Source organism: Myotis davidii, unplaced genomic scaffold, assembly GCF_000327345.1.
Source record: "Myotis davidii unplaced genomic scaffold, ASM32734v1 scaffold292, whole genome shotgun sequence".
Classification (NCBI taxonomy): domain Eukaryota; kingdom Metazoa; phylum Chordata; class Mammalia; order Chiroptera; family Vespertilionidae; genus Myotis; species Myotis davidii.
Genome location: NW_006285042.1, coordinates 2592683 through 2616708, shown reverse-complemented (window position 1 = coordinate 2616708; position 24026 = coordinate 2592683). Strand labels below are relative to the sequence as shown.

Sequence of the window (24026 nt, the reverse complement as noted above, 5' to 3'; positions counted from 1 at the left end):
CACATCCCCAGTAGGAGATGTGCAGGAGGCAGCTGATCGATGTCTCTCTCTCATCGATGTTTCTCTCTCATCGATGTTTCTAACTCTCTATCTCTCTCCCTTCCTCTCTGTAAAAAATCAATAAAATATATTTAAAAAAAAAGAAATGTTTACATGAAAGTGGTTTATTAGTAGATTACAAAGAAAGACAGGAGGCAACAGCACCAGGTTACAAAGGTTGAGGCAAGAAGCAGTAAGGGTCTGCATTAAAATGAAGCTCATTCTAAAAAAAAAAAAAAAAAAAAAAAAAACAGAAAGATGCACGAGATGCTCCAAGATTTAGCAATGGGTTAGATCTCAGAGAAGTGTTGCTAAGGAAGAGTCAAAGACGCCTCTGGAATTTTTATTCTGAAAAGAAGAAAAATAATTATACCAGGGACACACTGAAGCCAGGAGAAAGAGCTTGGGTTGCGGCACAGAGGCTCATGAGAAGCTCCCCTAACCAACCTGCACTGAATTTTTTCCCCAGGTGACCTACTCGCATGACCCTCTCCTTAAAACATACTGAATGATACAACAAGCCCAATATTCTAAACTAACAGCTCTGTGAACAGCCGCTCCCGTGAGTTGAGTTGTTCTTATTAGATTGTTTGTTCCCAGACCATATTTTGCTAGTTGTACTTCATATTCCATTGCAAATGTGATTGTATATTACATAAACCAATAAAATAATGAACATAAAAAAATATATGGGCTTAGGAAACCTTGGTTGAATAGTTAGGAAAGTTTTTATAAAGGTAAGGAAAACATAGCTGATTGATGGTAAAAGTCCTAAAAATAGGAATCTATGTTCATATCACTTGATAAGCAATCTCCTTCCACTGTAAAAAAAAAATCAAAACTAAAAATCACTGATGACACATTCTGGGCATAACTGATGCAAGAGAGACAACACTGAGCTCCAATGAGCAGATCTATCCTCAAAGAAAAGATCTTAACTCTACGTCGAAAGATTGGTATATAAATGTAAGCCTACTTAAAGTTCAAATAAAATGGTAGTCTCCTGGCTCCAGCCTGGAGAAAATAACAATTATTGTATCATTCCACTTCCAGCATAAACAAAAATATAAGTGGACAAAATATATGAAGCAACTATTTTCTACTCCTTGAGAGAAAAGAAATACATGAGGTAACCCCATTTCTGCCTGACGGAACTTTAGCCATTGTGCAGGTAACTGGCTTCACAAGGTAGAACATCCATAAAATGTTCCCCATCCCATTATCAGATAGGCTTTTGGTTTCAAAGTATCTCTATAGTAAATGAAGATTTTTAGGAAAATAGAATGCTGTCCTATTCAATGGCTAGAGCCAATAATATTATAACTAGTAGCATAGATCCTGCAGCAAAACATCTGCTTAAATCAGCTTGTCCAAAACTCAGAAATGAGATCAGACTTTAAGGTAAAAGCTGGATGCCACCCTTTCGTAATATTTATTAAAGTCTGAACTTGTGATATTTTTTATTAAATTTACTGAATTATACATAGTACTTCCTCAAACTATCTATCCAATAAGAATACCTTCTCACTTCCACAAGATGTTTTTGTATAATTTGTGCATCATCTGGGATCTTAATATTAACAGTTGATGATTATGGCTCCCATTACTCTGCTCCCATCAATGGCCACATTCTCATTATAATCTTGTTAGGCAAACAGTGACCTTTATCCAGGGATGCAGTCAGAGCAGGTGCTTCTTCAGAAATGAGACTGTCTTGACGGATGCTTTCAACCCACCATTTATCCAAGTAAACCTCTCAAGTCCATGACCAGGGCAGAACAAATAACCCCTCAGAAACCACTCACCAGATGCTGAGTCTACTCGAGGTCGGAATTTTCAAGTGTTTGATTGAAATGTACTTTTTGGTTCATGCTTTATATTGCTGAGCAAATAAATTTACCAAAAAGGTTTGTGGAGTTTTTCACAGATATCACGTGTTTGTGAAAAAGAGCACAAATCGCTTTATAGTAAATGATAAACAGCTCTGTGAAGATAAAACACAATGAACAGACAGAACATGCTTACAGCAAATAGATTAAGTTTTCCTGGGCCACCCTTTTTTATCTTTCATTTTTATTAATGGTAACAAGCCAACAATATTAATCAATCTCCAGTAAGATCATAATTAAAAAGCAAGATCCAATATATATATGAAAAATATGAGTAATAGGAAAAAATGATACAATGATCATTGCATGCATTTTTATTAAATGGAGGAAATGAGCTCTCAAGGAAACAAAGCTGCCAGGCAAAGGTTTAATAACTTGAACTTTTGAATGTGTGTAGAGGCTAAAGAAGGGTGAAATGGAAGCTTACACTTGAGCTCAGAGAAACATATCATTTGCAGAAATCTCTTCCACACCCCTCTCCCCCACACATAAAAGGATATGCTTAAGTACTGAAAATATTTCAATAAGCATAACTAAACCATATAAAGCAAAACAAAATATTCTTTTCCTGCTGGCCAAAACAAAAGCAAAACCTAGAAAATAGAACAAAGAGGTGTGTTTTAGAAGCTCTTATATAATACTTGATATAGCTAGTAAAGTCCTGATTGCTATGGGGACGCTGTAATTCTATTTACTGTGTTCTAGAACTAATAACAGTACTTTTCCAAGTAGCCGATTTTTTTTGAGGCATAATTGGCATACAATAAAATGTATATATTTTAAATGTGCTGTTCAATGGGTTTTGATGGATATATACTCCCATGTAACTATATCCCAACCAAATTTTGGAACATTTCCATCAACCCAGTGTATCTTACTGTGCCTCCTTCCAATCAGTTGCTCCCTGGAGGTGACAACTATTCTGATCCCTATCAATATAGCTTAGTTTTGCCTATTCTAGAATTCAATCTGAATAAAATCATAGATTATGTACTCTCTCTTTTCTTTGCTCTACATGCTAGAGAGATCACCATTCACATTGCTGCATGTATCAGAAGTTCATTCCTTTGGTTGTTGCAGAATAGTGTTCTATTTTATCAGTACAGTGAAGTCTGTTTATCCAGTTGTCTCCTGACAAACATTTGGATTTTTGCAAGTTTGGGGCTATTGTGAATAATATTATGGAATTTTTATAGAAGTCTTTTTGTGGACAATTGTTTTCATTTCCTTCTAATAAATAACCACTGATATAATTATTAAATCATAAACTTTTAAGAAACATCTACTTTTAAGAAACTACTGAACTATTTTCCAAGGTGGTTGTATCATTTTTCACTTGCTCCAGCAATGTCTGAAAGTTCCAGTTGTTCACATCTTCACCAAAACTAGTATTTTTCAGCCTTTTTAATTCTAGGCAACCTAACAGAGATGAAGTGGTAATTTCCTGTTTTCAAGGTGAGATTACCACTATTGAAACCAGTTTTCTTATGCAAAAACCTTAACTACTAGAATTAAGATTAGGGATTTTATAAACATATATAACCAATGTGCATTGTATGTTTATATTATATTTGCACATATACACACATATATAGTATGTAACCAAGGAGTATTATAATCATATCCTTATATAAAACTGCAAAAAATGAGTATGCATTAATCTTACATTACTGTGAAATCTATGAGTACTTATTGTTGGGAAAAAAGATATGCTAAAAAAGCAGGATATCTGAATCTTATGAACACAGAGATTGCTATCTCACTGTATTTCTTTCTATTCTGTTGTGTGTTTTTTAAACTCAAATGTTTTAAAAAACCATACTGCTCATAGTGTGATGTCCTGCTCTTTTCAATTACATTTTAATCTTTATCCCATTTCACTAAACATTTGAAAAAAATAAAGTTAGGAAGACATGTACCATTTCACTATGTAAATACACCATAATTTATCAAATCCCCTGATGTTGGAGATTTAGGTTGTCTTTAATATTTACATATTGTAACCATTTCTGCAATGAAATTATTTTGTGCTGCTACCCACAGGCTCCTCCTAGCCAAAGAACTTTAAAAAGCTTGATAGATATTATAAAATGTATTAGATAGCTAATTTGCCTACAAACGTCAGGTGGTCATAATAATCTGGCCACTCAGTGTATGTTAAAATTACAGAAAGAGAATTCAGCATAACAAACCAAATTCATAGGATCCTTTCTCAACTTATGAAGAATTTCGAGCCGTGCCACATTCATCTACTGAATAAATGAGAACTGAAGTTATTGTTTGATCAAATGACATTGGGGATATGCAGTCAGAAAAACAGAAATCATCTCTCCAGTCTGACCACTTCTAACCATCCTCTCTGCTGACTCTGCCAGAAATAGAACCTAAAAGATCCTGCAGATGGTTCAAACCAGGTGTATTAACTGTCCCCTCCTACTGGAGCCCACAAGGAACAAAGCCCCAGGACCCACTGAGTAGGTATTTCTGACTGGAAAAGACTATCTTGTGAAATTTTGTTTCGGAGTCAGCATTTAACTTATGTTACTGATGGATCAAGTTACTCAGAGTCAAGTTAGCAGCAGGATTGATAGCGAACCAACTTTTTCACCATTAGTTCAGATGCATCAAAAAATTCCTTGATGCCTGGTATGTGCAGTTCAAGTTTAAATAAAATCCAACATAGATTTTAATTATTTTAAATATTTTTCAAACACCACGTTTTCCTCTCAAACAATACGGGATTCATTTGTATTTTTAATCTGAAGTATGCCATAACATATTTTCTGATTTCATTTTTAACTAGGGTTACTAAAATTTAAAATACTTTGAAGTAACTATGGTCTTACTTTTGAAAAAAAAATAAGAAGTTCTTTCATAATAGGGGAAACAAAATTCCACATGATCAATTTTATTAGATTTCAAATCTAACCATATGAATAACAAAATTGATTTTGTATATATATTCTGCTCTAAGAGCTAAAAGACATCTATTTTAACAAAGCCTGTTAAACTGTATGTTCTGACCCAAACAATGATAATTTGCACTTACAGCACTAAATTTTTATCTTATGTATCTCTGCTTCCCACAAATGGGAGTTTTAAATGTGATTCTGCCAAAAATGCCCAGTGCAAGGCGATTTCAAACATCATTATAACAAATATAAAGTACAGTAAAGCCAGGCACACACAGTGAACAGACAATAAAGATAAATCTTTCAGTTTCGCTTCAACCAACCATTTTGAATTAAATATCCTAACAACTATCATATAGAAGTTTTTAAGATATGATAGGAATATTGAAAAGTCTTCCACAGGAAAGAAATAAGAATGGGAAACAGATCCCACCAGGCAAACCAGGATGCAAAACTGATGTAAATGAGAAATAAAAAGCAAAGAAGTAATAGAAGCTGCTAAGAAGTCGGAGACAGCCAAAAAAGTCATTTTGAAGAATATGAAAACCTTGCTGCAAAAAGGGATAGTCTAAAAGTGGGCTTAAAGAAGTAAACAGACTGAATTCTAAATCATTAGTCATCTTATTTTGTGACCCAATTTTATCCTAAAACTGTCTATGAAGAACATGTTTTCTTGTCCCCTTAATAACAAATATTAAAGCAAATATGTTCTGTCTATTAATTTTTTAAAATAAAAACCTTTGGAGAAGCACAAACTACTCAAGAGATCTTTAGACAGCCCTATAATTGTACACACACACACACATACACACACACACACACAAACACACACAAACACACACACACAAAGTTGATATACCTAATGCATCCCCCAAATAGAATAATCCATTTTTTAAGACATTCAGAAATGAAGGGAAAGACAAGTAAACTTTTTCCTAGAAGATGAAAAGCAATTGATGGGGGGGGTGGAAATTTTTGGTTTTGAAAAGAAATTTCTGTTTGTTCTGAATATGTTTGTAGACTTAGCTGGAGAAGGTATAAACCAAGATAAAAAGTTTAAGATACTGGTGATAATGGGGATAAATGTGGGGAAGCTCTCCCAAGGGAAAAGGGGGGAATAGCTGAAAAAAATTCACAAGGTAATCACGTTTTATATTTTCAACAAAATACTTATTTTTTAACTGTACATTTTAATAGTGATGAGATTTGTTTGGCACTTAGAAAAACTGTGTTTCCATGAGAAACTCAGCCCTTGGAATGGAGTAAAAATAAATATACTATTCTGGTTATTTACTCATTTAGAGTGACCACTTTCTTCTTTTGGCACAAATAGTTATTGTAAAATTTTATGAAGTGTCCTCTCAAATAGCTGGTCTTTCACAAAGATAGAAGGATTGACTCATTGGTTTTGAAAACATTAAAAACCAGTTTAGACATTACCTCCTCCATGAAAACTTTTCTGAGAGCTCTTATTACCCTTTGATAAACTTTGCAATTCTATCTGACTATGTATCACAATGCTTCCTATTTGTCTCATGTTGGTCTCCTGGACACTAAGATCCATGACTTTGCTCTGCATAGGGAGGACTTTTAAAAGAGGCTGATATACATGTAAAAAAACCTGATACACACACATAATTCTCAAATATTATTATGATATTAATGACGTAGCCTTAGCTTTTAAATGTGTCTAAGAGTAAGAGTAACAATACTAACTGTTGATCTCCATGTAACTCCTTTAGGTATATAATCCTCTCACAAATGTTTAACTTGCTTTAATAATGGGGGCGGGGGGACTTTGATTAAGAATACCTAACCCTCAGATCTGCTGGACTTATCCTGCTAAAGAAAGCCCAAAGTCACAGAAGGAAAGCTAGGAAAGCAAGTTGATTCAGACACTGATCATTTACTGAAAACCTCTTCTGTGTCAGCACAATCCTAGATAGCATCGTGTTTGTAAACAGGCACCAATTTAAATATAAAATATGGTTGCATACTTTAATGTTATATGTCAATTATATCTGAATTTTAAAAAAGAAGTGGATGCACATTTAGAGATAGCTTTATTCTAAAACTAGAGGCCCAGTGCACAGATTTGTGCACTGATGGGGTCCCTAAGCCTGGCCTGTGCCCTCTTGCAATCCAGGACTCCTCAGGGGATGTTGGAGAGCCAGTTTCAGCCCAATCCCCGCAGGCCAGGCCAAGGGAACCCACTGGTGCATGAATCCGTGCACTGGGCCTCGAGTATGCATATAAGATCTTTGTTTAATCTCTTCCCGCCCTCCCCGCTTCCCTCGGACATTCATCAGTCTGTTCCATATTTCCATGCTGGTGCATTGAGCACCTTCCCCCTGTTGGTCAGTGCGTGCCATAACTACTGGTGAAATGGTCGCTTAGGCTTTTGTATATATAGATGATTACTAAAAGAGGCAGACCTATGTAAAGTGTGTGTGTGTGTGTCACGTAAGCAAGTTGGATGATGAGAAATAATGAGAGCCCTAACCAAACACCAAGGAAAGTCTCGGGGCTTGATGAACAGGAAGGAATAAATCCTATGTCAAGATAGCAAAGGCTCTGAGAGAAGAACCACGAGCCTATTGCTTATTGAAATATTTGTACCTCATCAGTATTGCAACAGTATTTGTGGTCATGAACTTCCTACAAATAACAGGTTTTCAGGTTACAATTCTAAAGAGAGATGTGATTCACAGTCTAAGTACAAGGGTAGTATTGATCTCTGATGAGCCAGCCAGGACACAATTGGTGTACAGAGTCTGCATAAGAGAGTTCAGGAAGGGGTGGCCAACACATTCCCCCACGCCTTAGTGGGTATACTTGGAGCTCATTCTCTCTTTAAAAAGTCAACATGGAGGCAAAATATATCCAAAAATCCAGCTTTTTGCCCCTACAGTACGGCTACTGAAGCCACTGAAATCACTATAAGTGGGAAACTCTCATCCTCTGCTTTAAAATTATGTTCAATAAAGCCAAAAATCCATCAAAACTATTACATGTACTCATTAGGAGCCAGTATCAACGGCTTCAATGCCATATTTCTATGCATATATTTAAGGAAAACTCTCATCCTCTGCTTTAAAATTATGTTCAAGAAAGCCAAAAGTCCATCAAACTGTTACATGTACTCATTAGGAGCCAGTATCAACTGCTTCAATGCCATATTTCTGTGCATATATTTAAGGTAAAAATAAGTAAAGGAAGGAACTGTGCATGTGTTTAAAAGCAGTGATTAATATTCTCATTCAGAGTATGTTCTTTTTTTTTTCATTTTACTTTAACAATATTCTTGAAATCTTTGACCAGGTAAAGAACCTTCTAAAAAGATCCTTCTGTTTGGGGATTTGCAAAAATTGTGAGCATTAGCTCATTCTTGTAGCTTTGCCCAGATCAATAATAGTAATTAGTGTAATTTTTAAAATAAAGAGAAAAAAATCTGAATTTGAAGTGCATTGGCACAATCCATTCCCTTGGCTCTAGTGCAAACACTTTCTTTATCTAAACTAGCAACACCAAGCTTAGGGCAGAATATATTAGTAGGAGGCCTCTTTTCTGACTCATAACAGTTGATTTATTAAAGAAAATTTTGTAATTTTTTAAAAAGTGTATCATTTCTAAACCACAAGTTTAGGATGAAGCGGTTTAGACATGGCTGTACCCCAATATTTTTTAAAGTTTTTAATTGGTATTTAGAGAGAGAAGAAAGGAGAAGGGGAGAGAGTGAGAACTATCTCGGAGCGAGCAGAACATTCGATCAGCTGTCTCCTGCACGCTGCCAGGGATGGAGCCTGCAACCCTTCAGTGCACGGGATGCCCAACCAACTGAGCCACACCAGCCAGGTCTGTACCCCAAGATATTTTGACATACAATGTATCATAATCAAACTATTTTTATGAAAAAGAAGCTTATCTAAAAGTATTACTTGGCTATAAATATTTAATGACTTTTTAAAAATCAAGATAATTAGTTTTTACCATAAAAATATCATGGCAACGTAGTCCCTATTGGACTACTTTATTTCTTTTCTAAAAATCTGTTTTGTTTTCAGAAAGCTTGGCTATAAATATTTAATGACTTTTTAAAAATCAAGATAATTAGTTTTTACCATAAAAAATATCGTGGAACGTAGTCCCTATTGGACTACTTTATTTCTTTTCTAAAAAAATCTGTTTTGTTTTCAGAAAATGGATAAAAAGGTTAATCTGAACTGATGGTAGCCACCATCCATATGTTGACAAATGACCTTATATTCTTTTCAGGTGTGTAATCGTCTTAGTTTAGTAGAGGAAAAAAGAAGGTTTTAATGTTGTGGCTTCATGCTCATTGTGGGATTAATATATTTTCTCACCTAACCTCCGTACGTTCCTCCCTGCTGCCCCACCCTGTAAAATATACTTATTCATTAAAGCTGAAATAAATTAGCTTTTCCTTCGTTGGGGGGTTCTTCCCCACATTCTTTACTTACTGAATACTATGCTTTTGCAATCTTAGTAAGAATGGTGCCAAAGAGCACAAATTCTACTTGCTGAAAAGAAAAGGAAAATTTCTTAAAGAATTATTTGGAATTGGCAGAAAATTTTGTACCTTTCACAGTCTAGAGTCCTCAGTTTTATCTTTTCTAAGAAAGTTAGAAAAAATAACTTTTCTAACTCTAATTCAGTATAAAAGTTACCTGCTAAAGTGAAAGGAAATGCACAAAGAAGAAACTTTTAAGGTAAAACTTTTGAGGTAAAATATACACACTATGGCATTCTGTGTATATACAAAACAGACTATATAACATACACATTCACTCTCTGATTTAACTGTAGGCTGAGAAAGCCTTCAAGGATTTTAGTACAAATTCCTCTTCATTATTAAGATTCCTTTTTCATGTCCTGAATCCAGCGATGAGGAGGAATTTGAAGGACAGCTGGTTTTATTTTGGGGCAACCAATTACTAAGAGAGTCATTTGGAACTTGAAGCACTGACTCAATCGCCCTCTCTCTGCTCTCTGAGGTACTTAGAATAAGTCTGTTACTAAATGACCACTGTTGAAATATCTATAGCTTTTTCCTATTGACTTTGCTACTCCAAAGTAAATATGCTGTTTCTCTAATTTTTTTTATTTGGCAGTATTTACTCTTAAAAAACAAGATTTTTATGCAAAAGCAACAAGGTGTGGCTGACACAAAGGACATGTGTCCACAGCTGCAGTCCAACCACCCCCAGTGGCTTCACGTAACACAGTGTCGACCGAGAAGCCCTGAAACATTCCTCAGATTGCTCGAGGCCTGTATCACCATGCAGATCCACCTGCCCAGATCAGCTGTTAGGAACTCTCTACAGCTTGACAATCACGCTGGAGATAAGTGTGCCCTGACCGGTGAAAAGCAGGACTCTTGTCTGACACCCTCTCTTCCAAACCCCTCCTGTGTATCAGCTTCACCTATAACCCCCATCATACTGCTTAGTCATTTGAAATTGTCACTGTGGTGTTGTCATCCCTAATCCACTTTTATGTCATGGAGTTGATGACCCTAGTGTAAGGTCTCATTTTTACCTACATCAAATTCAGGTTATCTCAAAAGTATATGAATAAAATTATCAGGGAAGATTCCCCAAAGAAACTTGTGTACACAGCTTTCTAGGACTTCCTTATCCAATCACGTTGGCTCATCTAATCTGACATGCAGAATGGGACAATAGCCGTCAGCTGAAAGCTTCAGACAGGATAATTTGGAGCACTTGGACCCAAAAAATGATTAACTATTATGATTTTCTGTTAGCCAATCATTATTCTGGCTCTTTTTTCACTTGATAAGAATAGTTTGTATAATTATATCTTATTTTAATCTTTCAGATACATTTGATTAGTAATTTTGAGCACACATTAAGGCTAAAATGGCTAAAAAACTTGCAGATTTATAAAAGGATAATTTTTCTATGTATGCATTTGAAAGTCTTTCAGTCAAATATAAACATATGTACAAAATTATGTCTAACACTTAACTACCAAATGTAATGTAATCGACACTACAGAATAACTGCTCATTCTACAAGAGAAAAATGAAGACACAAACAAAAAGAGTCACAAGGTTCCTTTTGCCCAATCACTCACCTTTCAGAACTGTTCTGTGCTCTGGGCTAGAAAGCTCAAAGTTCAAGTCACATTGTACTTTCAGAAATGTTTCCCCTTTTAGTTATGTATCATAAACATCAGAACAACACTGAGCTTTGAAATAATCTGCTGATATCATCACTCTTCAGGAGAGGAGGGAGGGTCCTCCCGCAGTGCTCATGACTAAGGTTATCTGTGTGGAAACAGGCCCCTGGTTGCCTAGGAATTCGTTGGCTCTTGACTGGTTGTTTCCCACTCTACTTGAAGTCATAACCTCTGTCTGCTTGAGATATCATCATTCATCTTCAGAGTCATGGAGTGTCATGCTACATAAAAAGAAGTTATTATTTGAAACACCTTTCAGACATTCTTATCAAATGAAGAAAGAGCCAGAGTAACAGTTCGGTGACTAACAGAAAAGTATAATATTCATACACTTTCACAGTCTCTCTGGCCATTCTTTTTAATGCAGCTTCTTTTTTTAAACCAAAGAACTGGATAAAATTTTTTGGGTTTTCCAAAGTATTAAAGTAATACATGCTCATTGTAACAAGGCAAATAACTCAATTGTATAAAGTTCCATTGCCTTCCTCTTTCTCACTCCAACCTTGAGATAACCCATCTTATGCCCCTGAGATTTTATTTTAACCCATGAGATAACCCACTTTAAAGCCTATTGTGTATCACTCCATGTTTTATTAATATGTTTACACAGTCTTATTCACACATACATTTGCATAACATACCCCAGTTTTGTAATACAACCTATTACAAATCTGGGATAATCTCACGTTGTTCTGCAATTTGCTTTTTAAGATTATCATAAACATTTTTCCAAGCCAATATACACAATTTGACCACACTGTTTTGAATGGCTGCACAGTATGTCACGCTATTAATGTAAAACAAATTATACAAGCATTTCCTTGTTGATGAACAATTAGAGTATTTACCGACAGCTTGCTATTACAATGTTACAGTTAAAATACTAGCGCATGTTTGTCTACAAATTTATTATGTTTTTTACTTCTATAGGATAGATGCCTATATGCGGGAGTGATGTCAAAGAGAGTATACATTCTTACTTTTTAAAAAATTCTGCCAATTACTTTCCCAAAAGACAGAACCAACAGTGTTAGTGTGTGCCCTTTTCCAGCAACTTTGATACTGCTATATGTTATCAACCTTTTAAATATTGTCAAGCTGGGGGTAAAAAAAATCAGGTTTTGTAATTTGCACTTTCACAAGATCAGCTGAAATATTCAGCTGTTATTTTATTGTAGCTCGTATTAAAAGCTATATTCATCATTTGTCAAGAGACACCACATTCTTTTTCTGCATTTCTTTTTAAAACCCCAAAGGACACAAACCTTATATACTATTTGCTTTGTAAATGCCCTGTGAAAATAAAAATCTTAACTTACCTACCAGGAGAGTTAATGCCGCAATTCTGTTATATGAATTCAACTATGGATATTATCCAAATTACGCAACAGGATTCTAATTTTTAATCATCTGAACTACATGTCAATCTTAACCATCAAAAAAGTTTTGCCAGCCGAAACCGGTTTGGCTCAGTGGATAGAGCATCGGCTTGCGAACTGAAAGGTCCCAGGTTCGATTCCGGTCAAGGGCATGTACCTGGGTTGCGGGCACATCCCCAGTGGGGGATGTGCAGGAGGCAGCTGATCGATGTTTCTGACTCTCTATCTCTCTCCCTTCCTCTCTGTAAAAAATCAATAAAATATATTTTTAAAAAAAAAGGTTTTGCCAACTCTCCAACCTGGCTGTCAAAGTCAAATTAACAAAGCATTAACAACCAAGAAAGCAAACAAAATCTGCAGACTGTCACTAAAGCGTAGTATGGTAGTGATAATGGGGCTCCTTTGAATTGAAGAACAGGAAGGCTTATCTGAGGTGATAATAATTAAGACCTAAGTATCAAAAAAGAACCAAGTGTGTGTAGATAAGGAAGAAGAAGGCCCAGAAGGTATGGTCAAGGAACAGAAAGGCCAATGGGTCTAGAAAATAGTTACGGCACTATCGTAGATTGGACTGTAATGACTGAGAGTGGAGCAAATAAGAGATAGGAATCGGGAATCTTGTTTGCACATGTGAAGTTTGAAGACTATTATATATTCAAGTGCACATGAGGTTAAGCAACCCAAGAGGTGACTCCAGGGTCCAGGAAGAGGCCAGGGTTAAAGATATGGATTTAGCAGACATTGACGTCAAGATGCCATTTAAAGCTACTAGACACAATAAAATCGCCTAAGGGTCATCCAGAAAAATGAAAAAAGTCAAAGGGTGGATTTATAGAGAAATACCATCACAGTGAAGCACTACATGTTCTTGAAAATATAGTGGTGGTACACTCTGATTTAAAGATAGGACTTTGAAAATTAGATCTATCTAAAGCTTTAATATGCAATTTTTTAACTATACTGATTTATGAGCAAACACATTAACTATCTGTCACAAAGTATTATTACCTGGTGCATGTAAAGTGTTGGCTACTTAAAGAAATTGTTAAAGGGGGTTTATTGTGTGAAACAGTAAATTAAAAACATATTTAAGTACTTTGATTCCTATGACATTGAGAACGAATGCCTCTTTAAATTCTGTACCCTTGGCGCTTTCCCTTCCCTCTCTCCTCTCTCAGCATAGTTGATTCCTTTGAATTAGTCTAAAATATGTTTTATTTCATTTATTCAGTGACTAAAATAATGAATGTGCATATATCAATTAAAAAGTTGACATCTAAAATAAAAATCCCAATATAAAGTTTAAAGAGGGCTTGGAAATTTACAAATGCCATGACCTAACAAAAATGAAACTAATTCGGTCCTCCACTTCTCCTAGTTTACTGTTGAAACCTTCCATAGCATTTTGATTGTAGCTATATTAAGAGTGGAAACCATAAAAACCTTAGACGAATCCATAGGCAGCAAAATAGGAGGCATTTGTCGTAGCAATATCTTTACCGATACAGCTCCTAGGGCGATGTAAACTAAGGAGAAAATAAATAAATAGGACTACATCAAAATAAAAAAGCTTCTGCACAGCAAAAGAAACCATCAACGAAACAACAAGAAAGCCCACTGCATGGGAGAACATATTTGCCAGTGTTATCTCCGATAAGGGTCTAATCTCCAAAATTTACAGGGAACTCATACAACTTAACAAAAGGAAGATAAACAATCCAAAAAATGGGCAAAGGATCTAAATAGATATTTTTCAAAAGAGGACATACAGAAGGCCAAGAACCATATGAAAACATGCTCAAAGTCATCCGAAAGATGCAAATCAAAACAACAATGAGGTACCACCTCACACCTATCAGAATGTCTTTCAACAAATCAACGAACGACAAGTGCTGGTGAGGATGCAGAGAAAAAAGAACCCTCTTGCACTGCTGATGGGAGTGCAGACTAGTGCAGCCACTGTAGAAGACAGTATGATGTTTCCTCAAAAAATTAAAAATGAAACTGCCATTTGACCCAGTAATACCACTTATAGGAATATATCCCCCCCAAAACAGAAACACCAGTCAGAAAGGATATATGCACCCCTATGTTCATAGCAGCACAATTCACCATAGCTAAGATTTGGAAACAGCCTAAGTGCTCATCAGCAAATAAGTGGGTTAGAAAACTGTGGTACATCTACACAATGGAATACTATGCTGCTATAAAAAAGAAGGAATTCTTACCATTTACAACAGGATGGACCTGGAGAGCATTATGCTAAGTGAAATAAGCCAGTCAGAGAAAGATAAATATCACATGACCTCACATATTTGTGGAATATAAAGAATATCATAAACTAATGAACAAAAATAGATACAGAGACAAAGAAGCATTGAACAGACTGTCAAACTTCAGCAGTAAGGCAGGAAGGGTTGGAAGAGGAGGTAAATCTGGGAGTAGGGGAGGCCAGGGGAAGGTCAATGGTGGAAAAAAGGTGGAAAATAGTAGTACATATGTACTACTATTTATAATACTTTAAACAATAAAAGAAAGCAAATGAAACTAAACAGACTACAACTAATTTTAATTTCTTAATTTATCTTACATCGTGGAATTGGTTCTTGGAGTATCACTTTTGAAAGTTAAAAAATTGTTTAACACTATGTACATCAGAAAAGTCCAATATACATTTAATTTTCAGATTCCTTTACAAGTTTGTTTCCTCTTTCTGGCAATAAACATAACAGAAAGGATGAGTTTGTAATGAAATTGAAACAAAAAAGCAAAAGATTCACTAAATGATAAGTTTTGTTTTGAAGCCATTAAATCAGTGCCAGGTGTTTTCCAAGCAAGAGGCTGAGACTCTTACATACCTGATGACTATAAAACAGCACTTATATATGCAAGGCAAGTTGAGTTTCTTGATCTATAAGTAAGCAATTTTAACAAATAATCTACTTATGTGATTTATTAAATGTATTATTTATAATAACATACAGATATATTGTAATTATAGAATGTATACAATCTTGGTTAAATCCAAGCAATAAGTACATAAACTTCATGAATAATGATTTTATTCAAAAGAAAAATATAAAATGAATAAAGCAGTAAAAGATGAATAAAATAAAGTGAATTAAGAGAAGTGTAGTTTGCTCAGTAACAAAACCAGATAATGAAGAAGCAGTTTACTTTTAAAAACATCGTTCACATTCCTTGGGTTCTGACTGGCTCATTTATATAATTAGATGTTTATGGAAAATTTAGCTTTCAACAACAGCTAAAAGAGTCTTGCTTCAAATTTCAGAAAAAAAATGGTAATTGGAAAAATTAGATATTTTAATTCCAAAAATACTGCAAATAACTTTTTAATATCATTTTAACTCAACTAAATAAACTTCAAGGTCTAAAAACTTAATTTCAAATCCCTGTCTCATACATGGCAATAAAATCAGGACAAATAAAAATAGCAAAGTCTATGCTTTCTATAAATAAGTATATAAAAACTTAAAAAGAGAAAAACTAAGTACTGTATATTTATTCAATAGTAGAAGAACAGCTAGTACATTTTTAATGTCAGATATGTAGCTCTCATCACTCAACACAAGCTAGATAAATAAATAAAGCTAGAAGAAATGCAACGATAATTAAAGAAATATACTCATTAGAAAATAAAAACAATGACCAAAGTGATACTATCCACATAAAATTCAGAGAGGAATGAGAGGCAATGGGCAAAAAAAAAAAGCCTTAAGGATATAAATGGGGGGCGGAGGGGGGCGGAAGACAACAAATAAAATTGAGGTTACTTAAACAGGTAGTACTGTGAAACTGAAGACAATTATTAAAGTGGGGGCTTCAAAAAGAAAAAGTCTTACTCACCTGAGTGAGGAACACAGACAATAGATAAAGCAAATAAGAACAAAAGGGAACTTGGCTTCCATTTCCAGGGACAGCTCCACATTTGACCTGAGCGAAACATCCTGCGATGGAAGAAAGCAACAATCAGGACACTTAGAATTCAATAAAACATTAGGGCAATAACAGTAAATGTATAGGTTTCCAGCAGGAACCACCAAATAGAAACCTTTTTCAGTCTTGCTTCTAAATAATGGTGATGCACCAATCACCTCCTTTATGCTAATTAAGCAAAAGAAAAAAAATCCATTTATTTTACTTGCCATCTGGTGGCACCTTCTTTTTCAGAGAATATATAATAGGTGATCTCTGCATGAACACGGGGAAATATTCATATAATTTAAAAATAATATTAAAAAATAAAGCAATTTCAGATTCAGAGTTTAGCATCACATGACCATGTAGGTGGCAAGAGGACAATTATATCAACATCCCCTATAATCTACCAGAAATTCAGACTTTAAGAAAATATTTTCACTGTATAACATCTGCTCCTTCACAAATGGAGACAATTAAAATTAAATTAAATTGCCCCTAGAACAAAGCATTGAATCATTAACAATCCAACAAGATTAATTAATGTCTTTTTCTAGTTATTAATGTATTACAGAGACTAGTAAATGACATTACATGGAGGGGTGGTGCTTTGAAAATTCTCAAATAATTCTCTGTATATCTAATGGTCTTGTCTTTAAGCTCAAAGTTATACTTAATAATGATTTAGACAAGAACAACCATATTATCTTTGCTCAAAAGAGTGGTTTGATATTTTTCATTGACTCAACCCCATCAAAAGAGGCAAGTCAGTGAAGGAGCAGCAAGTACAAAAGTCAGTCACCAAAGAGGACCCTAAATGAACTAGTGACAAGAGAGTCACGAAGCAGGAGGATACATGAGTAGTAATAAGAAATCTCAAGATCTTAACTCCCCAAAAAGAGTTAGTTACTTTGATTGTAAGTGGTAACTGAGAGTCATTTTATTTCCAAAAGAGGGGCAACTAATAAGAAACCTATGGGTCACAGCACAGTTGAGCCTTAGACAACCCAGGAGGGTAGGGGTGCTGCTGACTGTGCAGTCAAAAATATGTGCATAACTTATGACTCCCCAAAATCTTAACCACAGTTGTCTCTTAGTATCCTCGGAGGATTCATTCCAGGACCCTGGAACGATACCAAAATCCACAGATGCTCAAGTTCCTTATATAAACTGGTGTGGGACAATGCATCTAGTAGGCCTTATGCACCCTCAGATTCCCAACCTCAGATCAAAAATACTGTTTTCTATCTAAGTTGGTTGAATCCTCAGATGGGAAACCAGAGATATGAAGGGCCAATTGTGTATATATATATTTTTTTATTTTATTTTTTTAAAAAAATTGGCATATGAGTGAACCCAAGCAGTTCCAACCCATACTGTTTAAAGGTCAACTGTGATACTTTCTCTACCTGAAGGTGGCTCATCTGGAGTAAAATATATAATACTAAACAGGATACCAGAAAAGTGGAAAGAGAAATAAATACTCAAGCAAAAACAGACATCAAATGATTCTTGCACTTGTCTCAAGCATGCATTTTCAATCTGTATTTTTTGGTTAGAGACCATCTAAGTAGCAAAAGGAACATACCCTAGACTCAGATGGACCTGGCTTTGTTACTTATAAACTATGTAGCCCTGGGGGAATTAGCCCTGGTGGTCAGTAGATACCTGACCACCTTGTATTTACTATTTTTCATCAGCAAGTTAGGAACAGCAATGGAATTTAATCCATAGAATTGTTGGATGATTAAATAAGACCATGTCTTTTAAGGATAGTGACTGATGCTCAGTAAGCAGTCTATAAGTATTAGTCATTATTATAACCATCATACCAGGCATACTAATATAAGTGTGGTTATTCCGTCAACCAAGACTCCACCATTCTGCACAGTGAAATCAAAAGAAAAGACTTAAAATAAGAATGGACAACAGGATTAATGCCATAAGCCAACACCAATGAACTGACTTCATGGCTACTTCTGGGATCAGAAATAAAATAAATGATTCATTGGGCCTTGAATACAAAAATTTCAAGTAGTGTCTCATAATCATGCCATGATTTTAAATTCACCAAACTAGAATTACCAGCATCATACAGCCCCTAATGGAAATTCTAAACTAGGGCAGGGTTAAGGTCTAAAGATTTTTTTTGTATGAAAGGTATGTTTTCAAATGCATCCACCCAAAATATTTGAAATTAAGAGCAGTGCAACTGCTTATGAGAAGCAATCTAGTAGAGTAAGTCATCATCATAATAATGGATGTGAACTGTGGACTATAACAGAGTTACATCTTGGAGCTTCTATTTACTGTGTGGTTTGTGAGGCAAAACTCTGAGCCTATTTTTCTTCCACCAAAAAGAACTAGCGATAGCAGGACTTGGCACTTAGTAAGGACTTTTAAAAGGGTAAATGATAAACTTCTGTCACATAGAAAATTTACTCATTTGGATGAATGTGTCCATTTCCCATTGATGCTGGATGAATGAGGTATTTCCCATTCATGCTGAAGATGAATGACTGTGCTTCTAAGACAAAAGCACAATTCTATATCCAAAGAAGTTTTGATCTGAGAGGACCAAAGATGAAGTATAACCTCCTCATTTCACAGAGGAGGAAACTGAAGCCCAGAGCAGACCAATCAAACTTGGCTTGTCAGCCTTACAGATATTAACAGAAGGGGGAACGCCCAAGAGAATACCCAGGAGAAGGCCCAGCTTCTTAATCTCAGTCCCATGTGACAATTTCCTATTGACATGTGACTTATGGTCCCTTTTCAGTTCAAATGCTCTCTGAACAGGATTCAGTGAATTACATTCATTAGCTTGGCAACCCTCAATCCTGTTTATTTCACGTGCTCACACAACTTTCTTCAACTATAAAAGGTTGTGACATTTATGGATTCCATATCCAAACCTGAAGTTGTTTTACAAAAGCTGCCTGCAGCCCTGTCAGACAACCCAGGGCTTGATGCATTCCAGTTCTGAAGACTCCACCATTCTGCACAGAAAACGCACGCAGGACAGGGCCAGTACTTGTAACCAAACATAAACCGTATGACACGCCAACTTTCGTCCACTTTACTGTTTACTGAAGAACAGAAACAAATAAATTAAGACTAGAACAGAGGAAGGAAAACACTGTGTGTCTTCTCAGGGGATCATTTAGCAAAGACACATCCCTGAGATTTAAACAATTTTCTCACAAGAATGGAAAATCCCAAACAGGGTTACTAGGGTTCTAAGTAAAAACTACAAAAAAACATAGTACAATCTGTGTCACTTGGGTTGTGACCTCCGAGTTCTATTGAAGAAAGCAAGGATATTTTTCAGTAGAAGACAGTCACAGACTTTATAATCTGAAAAGAATCTAAAAATCACACAATAAAACCTATCATTTCACAGGTGAAAGAACTATATAATGATAAACCACTTGTCCCCCCCCCCAAAAAAAAAAAAAATCAGTGGTTACAGAGCCAAAAGACCTCCCTGCCCCCAGGTCACCTGGCTTCCAACTCAACTGTCATTCTGAAAACCAAACTACCTCGATTGCAAACTCGCTTCTCCTTTTCTATCTGTAAAGGCTACAAAATACAATATGCCTGAGTCCTATCTCGGGAAGCTTGAAAACTTAACTCTTTCATACGAACTGTCTAAAGGTGGGTACAACCCTTTGTGGGCATGATTTAATCCAAATTCATCGCTGAAATAATCTAAAAAACCAACCATCTTTCATCTATTTGCTCCTACCAGCTCCTTTAAACATCACAGTTTAAAGAGAAATTAGCGAATAAATCCTGAAATTAGTAGAGAAATTGATATGCTACTAGGTCTATTAATATCAGCAATAATTAGAATTAACTTCATTCTCCATGTCCCAAATGAATTTCCCTGGCAAACGCTTTCATAAAGGGGTGTGAGGAGTAGCAGAGACCATGCCTTAATTCTTCCAGAGTGAAAACAATGGAAATTTGGTTTATTCAAGTCTGCTTCTAATTGTACTTTTTCTTCTGGTGAAAGAGCATGTTCCTGAGTCTGATCAATGAATGAAAAGGGAGATGCTATTCTATTACTCAAGATTGTTTATTAAGTTGGGATCATCCTGCTTCAAAAAGGGGGGAGGGTTTATTCTTCAAATAAACCAAATCTGTACAAATCTTGACTCTTACTTGAGCTGTAACATGCATAACTGGCTTGTATCTTAGGTGAAATTAAAAGGCACCCTTGAGAAACACACACACACACACACACACACACACACACACACACACGAGTACATGCAGTTGTGATATTATGCTAGAGCAAAATGATACCATTGGGAGAAACTGGGTAAAGGGTACCCAGGATCTATCGGTATTATTTCTTACAGCTGCATGTGAATCTACACATATAAAATTTTCAATTAAGAAGTCACCCTAAATCCCTGATGTATGTAACTTACTCTCAGATATTTTGGAAAGAAAATTATGTGTGTGTATGTGTGTGTGTATGTGTGTGTGTGTACAGGGTGGAGGGAAGAAGAAAGGAAGGAAAGTGATAAAATAAATTATGTAAATATTTATAATAAGTGATTCTGTGTAAAAGCATACAGGTGTTCTCTGTACTATTCTTGCAACTTTTCTGTAGGTTTAAAATTATTTCTAAGTACAGTTAAATACACACCTATGCGTTTACACTGAAGTGTATCAATGTTTATCTTATGACACATTCATTGCTATTGAGTAAATCATTGCTAGTTTGATAGAAGAAGTGTCTCATTTGAATTTCCTTTATTTGGATTGGCATGTTGTAGTTATTTGTATAGTGTTCTGTTACATATAAATGTTTTTCTTACTGATTTGTAATTTTTTTTTACCAATTCTATACTAACCATGTTAAACCTTTGTCATGTCTGCTACACATGTTTTAAATACAGTAAACTTGAAGAAAACGGAATACTTCCACCCTGAGTAATGCCTGTAAAGTAAAGTAGGCTAATACTCAGGTAGCCACACTTGGTTTATTGGCATTTTCAGTTACAATTGAAATGTCCCTTAAATGCTATCTCCTCAGTATGCATCCAATGTAGACAATGTAATAGTCATCCAATTGGAAATGAACATGGAAAGATACAGTTTTTGCCCAAGCATGCCACACACATTGAACAAAGTCTTTTTCTATTTAGTCTAAAATCTAAATTGTATTTAGAAACTTTTAATCAACCCATCATAAATATAAACTCTGGAAGATATGGGCAGTTAAAAAAATGGTCAGGTTTAAGGAAGCATCTGTAAGTTTATTTTTAATATATAAACTGATTCTCTTTCAAATCATTATTTCCAGAAATCAGAGTGACGTGTCCAGTTAGGCAGTAAAACTACAAGCTTCTAATATTTCCCATAAGCCAAGAGACAATAGCCTCATTCACCATTCACTTTGGAAAAGCACAATGTCATGTAATTTATATAAGCCATAAATGGAACAGTAGCTTCATGCAGCTTGAGACCAATTAATGCAAGTCTTGTTAAACCTACTAAATTCCCTAGGGTATGAAAAAACATGCAGTCCCTACAACTCCAACATATATTTATAAAAGTCCACAATTTCAGAACTTGAGTGCAATGATATATAAATATTCTTTCTCCACAAGTAGTAGGCAGAAAATATAATCAGCTTGTATACTTGAATCTATTACAATTTAAAAGGTAACACAGTTTGTTGCTCATTTTAACTTTTTTCCAAGAAGACAGTAGAAATATTTACATTGGAAAGGTTGGTGTTATTTCCATATGTTCTAACATACTAATATCTAAAAAGAATCAGAGCATCTTAAACCATTCCATGTGAATTATAAACAGCAAAATGGAAAAAAGAAAGAGTTATCTGTCAAGAAATAGGAAAACTTCTAGCCAAAACAGCTCAATAAAGAACTCAATCAACGTACTAAATTCTATATTTTACGTGATTAAATATGCATGCTTTCACTCTAAAATGACATAAGATTTTTTAATCATGTGCAAATTCAAATGGACTACATAACTTCATTTCATAATCAGGACATTTGTCCATTACCTGTTGATCATTTTCACATCTTTTATTTAAAAAATTGGTACTCATATTTTATTTTTACGTATAACATGCTCCCCCCACGCCCCCTCCCCCCCAAGATGTACATAACCTAGGAAAGCTGAAAGTAAGCTAGACAAATATCTGCTGTTAAAAAACCTACTATACTTTCAGGAAAAACTGAGGTTTAGAACAAACTCACATTCATTAAAAATGCGTCACCTTTGTATGAGAACAACTCTTATATGAGACTGTTGGCTGTATCCCAAAATAAATTCAGTCTATACCTTAATGATTCCACTGGCATAAATGAAACTTTAAAGCTCACAAGTGAAGAATGACTTCACATGCAATTTTAATAAAAATAAGTAGTTCCCTTCTAACTGTACTGGCCACTACCAGGAACAGAGCTATAGACTACTGGGCTTGCGGTCATTGCTCTTGCTCCTATTTTAAAAATGTGTACTAGGGACACTGGGAGGTGAAGGTGCAAGGAAGAGAAAAACAGATATGAGCGGGTATGTCTTTTTGCAGGTAGTAAATGAAAGAAGGAATTTAAATGGAAATAAACAAGGATCCAGTAGTTGGGGGAGGTAGGGTGACTATCAATTTCTAGAAACTCCTGTATCTTAGTGAGTGGGAGGGAGAAAAAGTCTATCAGGGTGTCTGCCCAAGGTTAAATAAAACACCAGGGGTAAAATTACATATTACAAGAAAAAGTAACTTCTGAGTTGGCCACAAAAATAAGCCTGGCTCTTTTGAGAACAACCTTCCTTTTTTTTTTTTTCCTCTCTGGAAGGCCAGGCGGTGTGCGGTGGCCCTTCTGCGGGGTTGCTCCGAGGCACCTCACCACTTAGATGATAATTCCATAGAAACAAAACCTATTATTATAACCTTCTCTTTGCCCTATACCCTCCCCCACACTTCTAATTCTATACAAGTCCCCCCGCAGAGCCCATCACATAAATGACACATTCCTTAATGACTTTTTAAATCTACCAAGTACAACAACCTTTTCTGCCCGCTTTTTAAAAACCATTTGAATAACCCAAAGATCCAAGAATAACTCCTCCAGTCCAGGGTGACAATGTGTAAAGTCAACATTTTCTCAGCATACCGGTACCTTCCAAGCCCCAGGTGTTGATCCAGGAGAGCGCTTTCCTGGCAGAGCAAGGCCCCTGGACGCAGGCGCCCGGCCTGTTACTCCTTGTTCAATTTGAATCGAAAACACGCTTTCCCCATTCTTGAAGCCCTGCCCTTTTTTTTTATTATGCTTTACGCCGCCCAAATATGAGGTTTACCTCTCCCTGGAAAAAAAGCAAGCCACACACACACACACACACACACACACACACACACTCGCACACGTCACAGCTCATGCCTCAGGGCCTGGGGGCACACTGAAGACAAACCGGTTTATTTGGTCCATACAGTGGAAGTCCTCACCAAATCTCTTCGTGGAGGGGGCGGGGGAGGGGGGCGCACAGGTAAAGGTGTGACGGAATCTGAGACGATGGGGAGACTTACATGTCGGCATCACTGCGCTGGTGTCCCCAGGGGCCGCGCGGTCATCCTCCGGGTCTCCCCCCGGCTTCCCCGCTCC

General features: G+C 35.8%; 1 protein-coding gene across 1 annotated transcript in view; it reads right to left on the bottom strand.

Moving 5' to 3' along the window:
* The window catches only part of ADGRG6 (adhesion G protein-coupled receptor G6), a 133192-nt gene extending 109166 nt beyond the window's left edge, over positions 1-24026 (bottom strand). Inside the window, exons 1-2 of the mRNA XM_006755376.2 lie at positions 23951-24026; positions 16309-16409 (exon numbers count right to left, since the gene is read on the bottom strand). Coding sequence (XP_006755439.1) covers positions 16309-16409; positions 23951-23952 — 103 coding nt within the window. The 5' untranslated portion in view covers positions 23953-24026. The remainder of the gene's footprint in view (positions 1-16308; positions 16410-23950) is intronic.